This window comes from Patella vulgata, chromosome 8, assembly GCF_932274485.2.
Source record: "Patella vulgata chromosome 8, xgPatVulg1.2, whole genome shotgun sequence".
Taxonomy (NCBI): Eukaryota; Metazoa; Mollusca; class Gastropoda; family Patellidae; genus Patella; species Patella vulgata.
This window is the reverse complement of record NC_065886.2, coordinates 40456281-40472395: the sequence shown is the minus strand read 5'-3', so window position 1 is coordinate 40472395 and position 16115 is coordinate 40456281. Positions and strand designations below refer to the sequence as shown.

At 37.1% G+C, this 16115-nt stretch overlaps 1 protein-coding gene, 1 long non-coding RNA gene and 1 pseudogene across 2 annotated transcripts; 2 read left to right on the top strand and 1 right to left on the bottom strand.

Moving 5' to 3' along the window:
• Window positions 1–1178: 1178 nt before the first annotated feature.
• On the top strand, window positions 1179–2575 carry LOC126830684 (tubulin alpha-2/alpha-4 chain-like). Its single transcript, XM_056103069.1, has one exon. It carries the CDS (start codon window positions 1221–1223, stop codon window positions 2532–2534), a length of 1314 nt encoding a protein of 437 aa, XP_055959044.1. The 5' UTR covers window positions 1179–1220; the 3' UTR covers window positions 2535–2575.
• A 4017-nt stretch (window positions 2576–6592) lies between these two features.
• Window positions 6593–8707, bottom strand: LOC126830693 (uncharacterized). The gene is made up of 3 exons (XR_007683924.2): window positions 8584–8707; window positions 7640–7887; window positions 6593–6927 (listed from the first exon to the last, which is right to left on the bottom strand). It is a non-coding gene; the product is annotated as an uncharacterized LOC126830693 (long non-coding RNA).
• Window positions 8708–11931: 3224 nt separating this feature from the next.
• Window positions 11932–14615, top strand: LOC126830400 (tubulin alpha-2/alpha-4 chain-like; annotated as a pseudogene).
• Window positions 14616–16115: the final 1500 nt, after the last annotated feature.

Below are 16115 nucleotides of genomic sequence, written 5' to 3'. Positions count from 1 at the left end.
ACTTTAATATCTTTCATTATCATTGTAACGTGCTTTTATTCTTTCATTAAGGTGGTATTTTTTAAAAATTTTCTCTTCTACTTGTTTGATCTCGACAAAAAAAATATTCGTGTATAGCCTACTAGCTTTGAGACTTTCGATGGGTGGAGAATTTGTATTGCAGTAATATGCTGTAAACCAGATAAAGTTTCAGAGAAATCGAATTGAGAACCTTACTCCGATTGATGCCTATTGTAGAAACCAATCGTAACCAACATAAGTTGTAAAAGTAAAATCATGCCAATATTATTCTTGTTTCGTGCTCAATTCTAGCCCCCCCCCCCCCCCACACACACACACACCCCCAAAAAAATAAATAAAAAGAATAATATATATTTTATGACGGTTTTGATTAAAATTAATTCTTGCTTCCTTTATTTGATTGATTCTTTATTTACCATTTGTAATATTTTAACGCTAGCAAATTTAGAATATCTCACGATAAACTTTCTGTCAAGTTCCGGGAAGACATCAATCAATTTATTATTGTACACGTATAATGTAATCTTTATTAACAGACAATTCTTTAACAAATAATTAATCCATACCTGGACAATGTCTTACAAACGTAGATATTAATTACAGTGTTTGGGATAATCTGTTGTTGACCAGGATACTAATCTGTAGTTACCCAGTGTTTTTGTATGTATGTAACTAAGATTAGTTGTTACTATTAGAGTATATAAACTATATTGTGTTTAAATCATTATTATTATAACTTGTCTACTGACTACATCAGTTATAGCAAGCTTTATTTATTTTTTTATTACTGATATTTTATTCGGCAATATGGTAAGTATATTTGCATGTTGTTACCTGTATACATCAGAAAAGTAGGACGTTCATTTCACGTCATATTTAAGTATAATTTCTTATGCAGCTGCATCGTCAGAATTTCAAAGCATCAGACGAATGACGTAATACTTTGACACGGCGAAGATAGTAAACAACTGCTCTGATGAGAGAGTTCCTTTAAGACCTTGAGCGTGATTTGAGCGATATAGGAATCCCTTGCAAACTACAATGTTGTAAAATTTGTATCTCTAAAAGGATATTAGGCCAAAAATAGTTCAATTCCATAGATATGATGAATTGAAATTCTATCAATTTTCTTAATATATTCCTCTTTCCGTTTTCAGCGTGAGTGTATCTCTATCCATATCGGCCAGGCCGGTGTCCAGATGGGCAATGCCTGTTGGGAGTTGTACTGTTTGGAACATGGTATCCAGCCTGATGGTCAGATGCCTTCAGATAAAACTATTGGAGGTGGAGACGATTCCTTCAACACATTCTTCAGTGAGACGGGAGCTGGTAAACATGTACCAAGAGCTGTGTTTGTTGACTTGGAACCAACGGTTGTAGATGAAGTAAGAACTGGTACCTATCGTCAACTCTTCCATCCTGAACAACTCATCACTGGTAAAGAAGATGCTGCCAATAACTACGCCCGAGGTCACTACACCGTGGGTAAAGAAATCATTGATTTGGTTCTCGACAGAATCAGGAAATTGGCTGATCAATGTACTGGTCTTCAAGGATTCCTCATTTTCCACAGTTTTGGTGGTGGAACCGGTTCCGGTTTCTCATCTCTTCTCATGGAAAGATTGAGTGTCGACTACGGCAAGAAATCCAAGTTGGAATTCGCCATTTATCCAGCACCACAAATTTCCACTGCTGTGGTTGAACCATACAACTCTATCCTGACCACTCACACCACTTTGGAACATTCTGACTGTGCTTTTATGGTTGATAATGAAGCTATTTATGACATCTGTCGCCGTAACTTGGATATTGAACGTCCAACTTACACCAACTTGAATCGTTTGATTGGCCAGATCGTCAGCTCCATCACCGCCTCTCTACGATTTGATGGTGCCCTTAATGTTGATCTTACTGAGTTCCAGACCAACTTGGTTCCCTATCCACGTATCCATTTCCCTCTTGCTACCTATGCTCCAGTCATCTCTGCTGAGAAAGCTTACCATGAACAACTCACCGTGGCTGAAATCACCAACGCATGTTTTGAACCTGCCAACCAGATGGTAAAATGTGATCCTCGTCATGGCAAGTATATGTCTTGTTGCATGTTGTACCGAGGAGATGTTGTTCCCAAGGATGTCAATGCTGCCATCGCCACCATCAAGACCAAGAGAACCATCCAATTTGTTGACTGGTGCCCAACTGGTTTTAAAGTCGGTATCAACTACCAACCACCAACTGTTGTACCAGGAGGGGATTTAGCCAAAGTACAGAGAGCAGTTTGTATGCTGAGTAACACTACTGCTATTGCTGAAGCTTGGGCTCGACTAGATCATAAATTTGATCTGATGTACGCTAAGAGAGCTTTCGTCCACTGGTATGTTGGTGAAGGTATGGAAGAAGGCGAATTCTCTGAAGCTAGAGAAGATTTGGCTGCACTAGAGAAAGATTATGAAGAAGTTGGTGTTGATTCTGTAGAAGGTGAAGGAGAGGAAGAAGGTGGAGAAGAATATTAAATACAATTATTTTAGTTTAATAAAATAGATGATTTTATTTATATTATGTCTATTTACAAACTTAGGACGCGGTTGTTCGCTGCTCGTCAAGGTATCCAGTCGTGCCGTTGGTTTTGGTATATCCATCCGCATGATAGTTAAGCGGATGTGTCGTCACCTGAGTTTAAGTCACCAGCTTTTTATTGTGTGTGCCCCCCCTCCCCCGCCTCTACACACACCTACCACCGTCATTTCTGATTAAACATGTAGATCGACTTCACTTTCAAACAACATGTCGTCGCGCATACTCCCCGCAGTGTTTCGTTTGATTAGAGTTAATCCCACTAAACACTGCTTTAATGGAAGCACATTTCTGTTCCAAATTATGACTGGTCAATAGTCCGATTAACAACCAATACCTAACTGCGTAACAATATGATTACTCTTTAAACAAAGCTCCAAATTGGACCAAATGTGTTTACATAACGTTACGTCACGACTCACGATTTTATTACGTCCAATTAACCGGTGCATAGCAGAATATTGCACAAAAACTAATTGCATGACAAACGAGGCTATCAATACGGATAGAATGTAAACAATACTGTCTGTAGACAAACAATACTTTCGCCGTTTTTAATACCTTAAATCACTGTCCAAAGTTTTAGGAAAGACCCAGATTAAAAGAAGGGCTGTCAAGGATAGATTTGATTGAACGGGAAGAATAGACACACTACCTCAAAAGCTCAAGTATCAGAAGCCAATCCAGTAATGGCCAGAGAGGGATTTCTCGGGACATTGCTTCAGAAATATGATCGTCGCCATGCGAGAGATATTTGCCAACCAAGTGTTCAGTATCAGGGTCAATGAAAAGGTATATTATCATAAATTATGGACGACTCTGAATTTCGACGCGATTCGCCTCTGTGACTTATCGTACAATTACCTTGAATCAGTGTAAATGCAAGAGGAGTCCCCCACATGAACTAAAATCGCTAAAAAGTATGTCGCTTTGATGGGACATCGATATAGACAATACTATATACCGGAAAACACAGGAACACAGGAAAACAACCGGAAAAAAACATTTTTTACCGGAAAACATCCTAAATACCGGAAAATCCGATTTTTTTTTCTCCCAAATTTTTTTTGACTAAAAAAAATTTCTGTCGCAAAAAAAAAAAATTCGAATTTTTCCGAAAAATTGGTTTTACAAAAAAACATTCAGTAGAAAATAATTTTAAAGAGAAAAATACTGGAAAAAAATTTCGAATTTTTGACGAAAAAAATTTTCTGTCACAAAAAAAAAAAAAATCGAATTTTTCCGAAAAATTGGTTTTACAAAAAAACAGTCCATAGAAAATAATTTTACAGAGAAAAATACTGGAAAATTTAGAATTTTTTTTTGAGAGAAATTTTGGAGAAGAAATTGTTAAAAAAAATCTGAAAAGAAATTTTTCTTTGACCGTGGGCGATCGCTCGCTTGTATGTTAATGAACTTATTTCATCAGCGCTCACCTTGTCCAAAACCACACACGAGGACCAAACTCCGGGTTACTAAATAGCGACCGGAAAACTTAGAAGAATAAACTGTGCCCGAAATTTTTTTAGAGAGCGCGCCGCGCCGCGCCGCTCCGGGAGGGATCATCGTCAGAGTGGGACGGGGGTGGAATTGTCCAGTCACGTGACGAACATAGATCTCTCGTTCCTCAAGCCATATTATTTCTACAGTCATTGTCATTAATCACAAATTACGGGATGATATACGAAAATGCTGGTTTACTTTGAAATAGTGCAAATGATACTTTTCGATCTACAATCTTCAGATCAAAGGATGCAAGTTCTTACACAGTGCAGTATAATTTGTGCAACAGAAGACATCTCGAATATCGATTGTCGGAAAAAACATTTTCTCGGGAACATTTTTTTCCGAATACGCATTCGGTGTAAGTCTTCAGCCACCAGGAAGTGGTTAACACAGTAATGTTTTATTACGATAGTAGTACATAAAACAAATTGGTTGCCTGGGGTTCTCTCGGAGAAAGTAGCCTCATCGGCTAGAGTCCTCTATTTCACAAACAAAAACAACAATTGCTTCCTTGAAAATTTATCGATCAACCCTTTTTACAGACGTCCAGCTTACCACTTCCCGTCAATGTAATAAGATAGAATATGTACTTTTCTTATGGACAATTAGGCGAAAGTTGGGGTTTTCTCAAGGAAAACTGGTCAACAAGTTGGGGAAAAAAGCTCGAAAAGTAATCCAGAAAAAAAAACATGTGTGCGGCCCATGGAATATGTTGAATATTATTATGATTCAAATGATTATATTTGATCCTGGAATGAAAGTAAGCTCAGAAACAAGTAGATTTTTAGCCCTTCCAACGAGATGGATAGCTCTTGGAAAGGAGACACTTTTCAGATTACCGCCTGTCCAAGAATTGCGTGGCATCCATTTCGTTTGGTGATTAGGACACATAGCGGTTAAACCTGGAACTTCAACTCGAACTATTCAGAGATTTATTAATTCGCTTTTGATGATACTTGCTGTTTTATGATGCGATTTTTTTGTTACCTAGGGAGGAGTTGGCCTAGTCGCGCCTTCCACTAATTCGTACCACCCTGATTCCAGCGTTACTGGTAAGAATCAGGAGACCGGCGCAACCGGCATATAATGGGGCCCTCCGGAATTTTTTTTTTTTTTTTGAGGGGGGGGGGGCGCTATTTGTAAAACGAACATCGTAATGACCTTGACCTTCCTTCATCGGCGCTCACTAGAGGACCAGGATCCGGGTTACCTATTTAGGGTGTTTTCCGGTATTTAGGATGTTTTCCGGTATTCAGTATAAAATGGTGTTTTCCTGTTGTTTTCCAGTGTTTTCCTGTTGTTTTCCGGTGTTTTCCTGTGTTTTCCGGTATATAGTATGGCCCCATCGATATTGATGTATTTAGTAATGGGTTTGTGTTGTGCACGAGTACCACTTCTCAGTTTACCACAAAATGCGTTCACTTTCTAAATCATTTATAGAAAGATTTAATTTTCCGTTGGAACGATGGCTTGGGGATTTTCAAAACTTATATTCGATAGTAATTAATTGACTGTCCACTATTACATCACAGCTAGATGTATCAGAATTTCATTTTTATAAGATTTATATTAAGAACACAAAGAGTATCATTCGTATATGTTAGATTTATATTAAGAACACAAACAGTATATTCATCTTATATGTTAGATTTATATTAAGTACATAGTCAGATCTATCGTATGTTAGATTTATATTAAAAACAAACAGTATATCAATCTTATATGTGAGATTTATATAAGTACACAGTCGGTATCTATCGTATGTTAGTTTTATATTAAGAACACAAATAATAGCAAACTTTACACTTATCAATTTGTACGCATAAATACTATCACTGAACTTGAACAAAGGATACTAAAGATCTTTCATTGCGATTTTTTAATTACAATGAACTAATCTTATTTATTACTCTATATTAAGAACACAAACATCTTGTGGCCGGACCAGTTAATATTTTCGTTTAACGTCTTACTTTCCATTTTATGTGTACCCTTCGTAATTCATCATATTTCCGTAGGCACAAGTATTTGGTGAATTTATCCTTCCTTAATCTTGTTCTGTAGTTAATTTGTAATCATTACCAATGTAAATTCCATGTCCCTAATCATGTTTAATGTTGCCGAGTCATTTTATGTGATGTGCTTATCCCATTGTCTAGGGGAGCATGTTGATATCATCGGCAGGGATCGGCAGTAGATTATTGTCATGTTTTATTGTCTATATTTGTTTGGAAATGTTTTTCATATACGTGTTAGTACTTGATGATGTTTTGATTAAAGTAAATTATTGAAGACATTGTTATTTTCATACATTGTTAGAGACGTTCGCAAGACGTCCTGTCCCATTCGTTCCGAATTACCCGAATTGCTGCTGGCTAATCCCCTACCAACTGAACATTTAATATTTACAATATAATTTCTTAAGACTGGCGGTGTGCGGGTAAATATCTACCAACAATAAAACATATTAACTTGAACCATGATAAACTATCAAAAAGTCCCTTAGATCTACACTGATCAAGAACAAAAGATACTAAAGGTCTTCATTGCAATTTATATATTGCAGTTGACTAAACAACCCCAGACTGTTCATTTAAACCTTTGCATATATGTTACCGATAATATCAGTGGGTGTGGTCGAGATAGAGTCTAATAAATAATACGTCATTAGGCGACATTCATCTCCAGAGTAGTGAATAGCTTGACACGAACAATCCAATACACATGACGTCACACAATCCATCAAACTTCTTACTCTAAAGGCGGTTGATCCAACTGGTGCTGCTGTGTCTGAATACATTAGTTCCATATAATTTGACGATAGGTCTGAAATTATTAATAAAAGATCTAGGTTAATTGTAACAATAATAGTAATTGTCCAGGACCTATTAAAATCATTTTCCCACAAAACATTTGTCATTAATTAACACTTGACGTTTTACATTTAACTCTTGCCTTAGAGGTATTTTGACTTTATCATTACCGGTATTAGGACTTTGTACATTGTACTTTTTACATATAATCAATAGAAAAGACATTGTAGCAGAGCATTTAATATTGGCAGCGATACCCTTCCATACAGGTGGCCTATTCGAAACATGCGAGCAATAAAAATATGAGAGCATATAAAACACATTGTTAAGCCTAAGGACTCAAATGAGAAACATGACTGGTTGAACACAGCATAGATCGTTCATCTGAAGGCAAAATATTAAATTTTTTCTGTTTGGGATTCATTCCAAATTTTTTCCGAAATATAAAGAGACAAAGAGGGAGAGAAATGGGGTTTAACGTCTACTCGACACAAACTAGGTCATTTCGGGACTAATTAACATATGGTTTAATTTTATTTCAGTAATTCGCATGCGCGGAGGACCCGGATAAAACCCACGAGGCTGGACAGGCGACCCCACTCCTAGTCACATAGTTAGAAAGATGATCTCCTCGAGACAAACAGTATAGTCAGATATTGGTTCATGAAGATTTGTAGATGAGAATAGAGATATGAAGGTTTAAGAAAAACGAATCCCAAATTTACCTTTTGCCCTCTGACACAGTGCTTTGTGAAATTTCAAGCATCCTTTACTAGCCCACCCCACGACATGTGGGCTCGAGGTGTACATCAAACTAACACAACGCTGGTTGAACATGTGATTAGGTTCGCCAGAGGTCCAAACATTCGATGAATTAGATTCTATCGACTCTTCTCCAGATCCCCACCACCAATTGCTAGTAGACATGTTATACGTCAGACCAATCCATACATGGGCTCCTGACTTACCTTTACTACAAATAGAAATTATTAACTCAGTTACCTTTACTATAAATATAAATATTAATAACTGAGTTACCTGTTAGTACAAATACAAACATTATTGACTAACAAGGTTACTGGGTGTACTAAATATCGAAAAATTCGAAAAATTCCGAAAAGATTCTGAAATCCTGATAAATCCTGAAAAAAATCCTAAAAGTATATAAAAAAAAAACTTTGAGAAAAAACCTAAAAATACCCAAAAACTTTTTGATACTAATCGAAAACCCCAGAAAAACTCACTAAATTCGGAAAGAATAACACTACCGAAAACACCCTAGACCACACATAAAATGGGTCATGGGTTAGGCTAGACCACACATAAAAATTGTGGGGAACTCTAATTACTATTTATCATATCACAACCTGCATAGGTATTTGCATTTCAATATCCCCTACTTTTTTTGAAGAGTATATTATGTTACCGTGCGGGGAGGACGATCTGCCGTTGTTACGAATACTATAAAGATGTTGTTATTAACAGATTCCTTATATTAGTGGGTGCACATTTGTGCAAGATGGCTGCGATGACGTCATACCCAGTTCCTGGTCCATAGTACACAGATTATTTTTTTTCTTATTTCCCCCCCCCCCCCCAAGAAAAAAACCCAAAAAACAAACAACCCCCCCCCCCCCCAAAAAAAAAACCCAAAAAACATTTAACATACTTATAGTGGTAAACGATATCGTTTGCAAGTTTTTGTTGTTGTTGAGTTTTTAGTTCTGCTAATCCTTGATATCCCATCTCTATACATCTGGTATTAGCATCGGAATGATTTAATTTGGTTTCGAGGTAAAATATTTCATCTTGACAACCACGCATTCCTAAAAGTAAAAAAAAATAAATATTACTAATGTCTAGTTAAAGTTGCCAAAATTTAGCTAAATTCTCCCAAATGATATTTTTGTTTTAAAGTCCGATATTTCAAACTAAAAATACATTCACGAAACAGCAAAATAATAGAAGGTGGGCGCGAATCATTTTTTGGAATTCGTACACACAGGCGATAAATGATCTGGAATTAAATATTTATAATTATCTCGGCATGACACTAGAAAATCCGTCGGGATTTTTCGAACCTGATTATCAAAAGCGGGCCAGAGAGAGAGAGAGAGAGAGAGAGAGAGAGAGAGAATTTGGGTTTAACGTAACTCGACACAAAATAGGTCATTTCGGGACTAACATAAGGGATCCGAAAAAAACTCTCCCGATCTAATTGCACACAGTCTTAAAATGACAGGCGCATTTTGTTGACTAAACTTTAAACTGAAGCAAGTGTAGCATGACTGTATTAAAGACAAAAAAAAACCTTTAAAATCTCACCGTTTATTAAGAAACCAGCTAAACATATGTAAGCCAGCCTTGGAATAATATGTAACATTTCCATGATCTCCACAAAACGTCTCTGTAATTTATAATCCAAGACTATTCTGTGGTGTCATTTTAAATGACTCGATACTGAATCTTAGATCGGTTATTAAAGGAGAACATCGTTCGACGCACATTTTTAAATGTATTTATTATTCATTATTTAAAGATGCATTATGTAAAGTTTAGATAAAGAGCTAAAGAGCTAAATAGATGATTAAAAATGAATATATTAAACATGTCATTCAAATTACTTTATTCCAGGTGAAGTTATGACTTTTTAAAGATGTAACGTTGATCGTTTATTATTGCAACAACGGTGCTTGATAACCGAGTCTAAGTCTCGATTATCCATTTTTATCGTTAAATTAATAAATCTCTCAGTTGTTCAAATCCATTTAAAGTCGGCCATCCGATGGCCTAGAACGTTGATTATAGGCATGCAATGCGCATAATGTCTAAATAATAATTTAAATAAGATTTAAAGCCAAAACGAGATCTACATTAGGCAGATTTAGTTCTTACATAATGCATCTTCAAAATACTTTCAACAATTCACAACCCGAAAAAAAAAAATCATATAATACGTGGCTGTGGAAGAATGCACAAGTAATTAGATTCTGGTTTGTTTATTTGCAATGACTGACTGTTCCCCCTTGTGACGTCAACACGACATAGTTAAGGTTGAGAAATATGTATTTAGGTTTGCATTTAGTTATTTAAGGGAGTTGGGTGACCGAATGGCCTGCCCAACCTCGTGGGTTTTCTCCAGGTCCTCTTGTTTCCTCCCACTGCTAAAGACCCCTACGTACAAAGAAATTATTGAAATAAAATTGAACCGTGTGTTAGTCATGAAATGATCCAGTTTGTGTGTGTGTGTGTGTGTCTGTCTCTGTCTGTCTGTCTGTCTCTCTCTCTCTCTCTCTCTCTCTCTCTCTTAAGAATATGTATTTTAAAAATCTGCAATGATTGTTGGTCTCATGGAGCCGCGGTGGCTCACTCACCTTGAGGTCCAATACAAGTGATGGCCGAGTTCATTGTGGTGTCGGTGGTGCAGGACAAAGAGTCTGGGACAAGGAACTGCGTCTTGTTGTTCGGGTGGTACGAAAACCAGAAGCCCCGTGTACAAGTTGGCATGTCAAAACACGGCACATAGCACACTGCCAAACTGCTTGGCGGCTACTATCGCTGCAAGGGATGACATCAGGGGGAGTTAATTAGCCCTCAATACTAACCTTTTTCTTCTGAAGACTAAACTAAAACTTAAAACCTGAAACAATTTTTTTTAATTATTAAGAAAAAAAAAATAAAAAAATAAAAAATAAATAAATGTGTTGGAAGTATATCTGGATAAAACATATTTCCTGTTTTGTGTAAATTGGTACATAATATATAACAAGAAGACATATAATGAGTAAAAGGGACCAATTCTGTCCTGATCAGTTTGTGTTACTACGCCATTTTTAAAAAAAAGCACATTGGTTTTACGTCACACGTAGACCTATAATGCACGTGAACTTAAAGGTCAATTACCTCTGTGAAACAGACTGTGCCCGTTTTCAAGCTAGGTTTTTAATTCACGTGACGTTCTCCTTTAAGCATAAACTATATTACTGTATTGTTTATTATATTACAGCCTAATCAATACTTCCATTAAAGAGTGGGTATATCTGAAGCACTAAGTATTGTTAAAACTATTAATAAATTACGTCGTAAACATTAATTTAGGCAATTAGTGGTAAGAAATGTCGGACACTTTCCCTTGACTTGTAGGGCTGACAGCTTGGGCTTGTTTTTTTTTTGTTTTTTTTTAATTTTGCTCCCTAACTTTCAAGTTCGAAATATCCATAGGTTAAATTCGTACATTACATTACTGTTTGGCGGTGAACCGTAAAATTAAAGATAAACAATTAAGATTTGGTCAAATGGTTAAAGGGACTATCCCGATTTCAAAAGAGCCTCAAAAATAAAAGTCGGAGTACGTATGAAATTTAAGCGCCAAAATATAGAGGAATGGTGTATTTACCTTCTCTCAAAACTCCAGCTCAAAATATTGGGTCGTTTGGACGTGAACGTCAAAACTGTTTATCCGGACACGTAACCCTTTTAAGATTTCGGGTCAGTTTTTTCGTTGGGTGACCTGATAATCGATTCCCGTTCCTTGAGAGGTCTATATAGTGAATGATCCATGTGCTCTACTTGATAACGAAAGGTAAATTTCACCTACATATTATTATTATAAAATAAAAGTCTAGTTTTATGCAGACACATCATAATACATCTTTGGTCACTGGTCTCCATTTCCAGATGAAGACTGGCGGGTTTAAGTTGTTTGAAAACGTATCACAAATATTGAGTTCGTTGCTCGGCCCTTAGCTAGAGGAATTTAAGGGATTTTAACACAAAATTAAGCAGTTGTATTCTGCAAAAAATATCGGAATTAGCCCTTTAATTTGAATTGAGTCTAAGGAAAGCTAAATCCTGAAAATTCTGCGTCTATTGTCTATGTGTTCTCGCCATACAAAAAGTACAGGGAAAGAGTCAGACATACTGGACTATTGCACTGAGTGACTGGCAATTATAAAAAGCCATTAATGTTTAACTTTAATATTAATTGTCACTGACTGTAACGTGTTTTTATTCTATCATGAAGGTGGTATTGTTTGAAATTATTCTCTTCTACTTGTTTGATCTCGACAATAAATATTCGTGTATAGCCTACTGGCTTTGAGAATTTGTATTGTAGTAATATGCTGTAAACCAGATACAGTTTCAGAGAAATAGAATTGAGAACCTTACTCCGATTGATGCCTATTGTAGAAACCAATCGTAACCAACATAAGTTGTAAAAGTAAAATCATGCCAATATTTTTCGTGTTTCGGGCCCAATTCTACCCCCACCGAACCCCCAACCTAAATAATAAAAAAAAAATAAAAAGAATAATATATATATTATGCCGGTTTTGATTAAAATGAATTCGTGCTTCCTTTATTTGACTGATTCTTTATTTACCAATTCTTTATTTACCAATTCTATTATTTTAACGCTAGCAAATTTAGAATATCTCTCGATTAACCTTCTGTCAAGTTCCGGGGAGACATCAATCAATTTATCATTGTACGTATAATGTAATCTTTTTTAACAGACAATTCTTTAACAAATAATTAATCCATACCTGGACAATGTCTTATTAACGTAGATATTAATTACAGTGTTTGGGATAATCCCTAATTGACCAGTGTGTGATACTAATCTGTTGTTGACCAGTGTTTGTATGTAACTAAGATTAGTTGTTACTATTAGAGTATATAAACTATTAACTACTGTGTTTAAATCATTATTATTATAACTTGTCTACTGACTACATCAGTTGTAGCAAGCTTTATTTATTTATTTATTACTGTATACACAAGTTGAACGTCATCCTTCATTATGGTAAGTATCTTTGTATGTTGTTACCTGTACATCTCAGAAAAGTAGGACGTTCATTTCACGTCATATTTAAGTATATTTTCTTATGCAGCTGCATCGTCAGAATGTCAAGGCATCAGACGAGACGTAATACTTTGACACGGTGAAGATAGTAAACAACATGTCTTAAGAAGGATAACACTTTTCATGAACTGTCATTAAATTTTATTTTCCCGCCATTTTGTCAACTAGAAGAATTGACATTATGTCTTGTATGAGGCGAAGCATGCCTTTTCTGGTTCACAAAAGTAAAACGTGCCTTGTACTTGCATAATCAAGTAACTTGGCTACAGAAATTTGTTGTCATTCTGCCAAATTAAATTATGAGAGAGTTCCTTTAAGATCTTGGGCGTGATTTAAGCGATATAGGAATCCCTTGCAAACTACAATGTTGTAAAATTTGAATCTCTAAAAGGATATTAGGCCAAAAATAGTTCAATTCCATAGATGTGATGAATTGAAATTCTATCAATTTTCTAAATATGTTCCTCTTTTCGTTTTCAGCGTGAGTGTATCTCTGTCCATATCGGCCAGGCTGGTGTCCAGATGGGCAATGCCTGTTGGGAGTTGTACTGTTTGGAACATGGTATCCAGCCTGATGGTCAGATGCCTTCAGATAAAACTATTGGAGGTGGAGACGATTCCTTCAACACATTCTTTAGTGAGACGGGAGCTGGTAAACATGTACCAAGAGCTGTGTTTGTTGATTTGGAACCAACGGTTGTAGATGAAGTAAGAACCGGTACCTATCGTCAACTCTTCCATCCAGAACAACTCATCACCGGTAAAGAAGATGCTGCTAATAACTATGCTCGAGGTCACTACACCGTGGGTAAAGAAATCATTGATTTGGTTCTCGACAGAATAGGAAATTGGCTGATCAATGTACTGGTCTTCAGGGATTCCTCATCTTCCACAGTTTTGGTGGTGGAACCGGTTCTGGTTTCTCATCTCTTCTCATGGAAAGATTGAGTGTCGACTATGGCAAGAAATCCAAGTTAGAATTCGCCATTTATCCAGCACCACAAATTTCCACTGCTGTGGTTGAACCATACAACTCTATCCTGACCACTCACACCACTTTGGAACATTCTGACTGTGCTTTTATGGTTGATAACGAAGCTATTTATGACATCTGTCGCCGTAACTTGGATATTGAAAGACCAACTTACACCAACTTAAATCGTTTAATTGGCCAGATCGTCAGCTCCATCACCGCCTCTCTACGATTTGATGGTGCCCTTAATGTTGATCTTACTGAGTTCCAGACCAACTTGGTTCCCTACCCACGTATCCATTTCCCTCTTGCTACCTATGCCCCAGTCATCTCTGCTGAGAAAGCCTACCATGAACAGTTGACCGTCGCTGAAATCACTAACGCCTGCTTTGAACCTGCCAACCAGATGGTAAAATGTGATCCTCGTCATGGCAAGTACATGTCTTGTTGCATGTTGTACCGAGGAGATGTTGTTCCCAAGGATGTCAATGCTGCCATCGCCACCATCAAGACCAAAAGAACCATACAATTTGTTGACTGGTGCCCAACTGGTTTTAAAGTCGGTATCAACTACCAACCACCAACTGTTGTACCAGGAGGGGATTTAGCAAAGGTACAGAGAGCTGTTTGTATGCTGAGTAACACTACGGCTATTGCTGAAGCTTGGGCTCGTCTAGATCATAAATTTGATCTGATGTACGCTAAAAGAGCTTTCGTCCACTGGTATGTTGGTGAAGGTATGGAAGAAGGTGAATTCTCTGAAGCTAGAGAAGATTTGGCTGCTCTAGAGAAAGATTATGAAGAAGTTGGTGTTGATTCTGTTGAAGGTGAAGGAGAAGAGGAAGGTGGAGAAGAATATTAAATACAAATACGTTCCTTTAATAAAATATATGAAACTTGAATCTGATTTTATATTATTTTTTATTTTCAAACTTGGATCGCCATCGGTGCCAGGTCGTCACGATATCCAGTGGTTCAAAAATAATTAAGGATTAAACTGTAGGATGTGATAAATTTTTCCCCGAGACATTTTATTTTCCCTAGAGTTTTGTTGTAATCGGTCAGCGCATCAAGGACCTAGACCAAAAACTAAAACAAATCAGTCGATTGGTTACAATGGTGACCAGACCACCAGGTCGGTCATATACCCAAACATACAATGGCGCTTTGGCAAAGATCGATGTAGCAGTGTCAGAGATATGCCCCGGAAAGAGAACTAAACAACCTCACAGAATATATCTCGATGATGGTAAACTTTACTGTGTGTCGGTTAATCAAAATCAATAAACCCATAGAATGACATCCTGGTCGCGAACATAATTTCAGACAAATTTTCACGCACATCTATATTGTCAATCTTACAGCCCCCAACCCCTCTCTTTCAAAAGATCGCCTACGACCCCGTGGGGCCCAAATCAATGTATAGTATCATCACCCCCCCCCCCCCCCCCGCCAACTAATGGTCAGTAGGGCAATGAACGGATTGACCACCAGTACATCAAATTGGTTAATTGTCCATTTAAGACTAAGGCCCGCTTTCCATGTACGCGTTGTCGCCGGCAAACAGGGGGTCAAATGCAAATGTAATAGGTCCGCTTCCATGTAAGGATAGTGCGACTTTTTCGCTGGCGATTTTTCTCACGTGAAGTGTGGGCATGTGGCAATCTGTTTCACAGAGAATTACGAGTCTCGTATAATATCTCTGTCATAGATGACTGCCTTAACACGTGCTGTCACAGCACGCGGTGTGAATCATTGACTGAATGACGCGTGCATTGTTTACATAAGACATAACTGCTTCGGAGAGAATGCTGCATTTTAGTCATTTTAATACCCATTTACATTAAATCGGAAATAATTTTTAACTACAAATACGTCAAACGACTTTATTTATTTTTCCAATATATACAAAAAATGTTTTAGAATTTAATTTGTCGCAGGAAAAAAGTTAATATTTCTAGCTCATTAAGCCGCATCAATGTCATCCTTATCAGTGATTGTCGCGGCCAAGCAAATATTCACTGCGGATCAGTGTGGGCATGTGGATGTTTACGTTCTGGTGCACAAACACGGGTTCTCTTCCACACAAGTCAATCAACCGATGTGGTTGCTGCTATTTCAGCTTGCACATGGCAGATTTTTGGGAAATGATGTTATTATGAAAAAGCGATTGAACGTAAACCATGACGGGATACATGCAGTAGAGAGAAATCCTGACTTTATGACGTCATTTACATAGGATTTCCCAAACTTTTCAACGATGTTTCTGTACACGTGGAACTACAGATAATCACGCGCGGAAAGGAAAGCAGGGAGTTTCATAGGGTCGTCGGATTTCATTGGGTCCGCTTTCCATGTACGC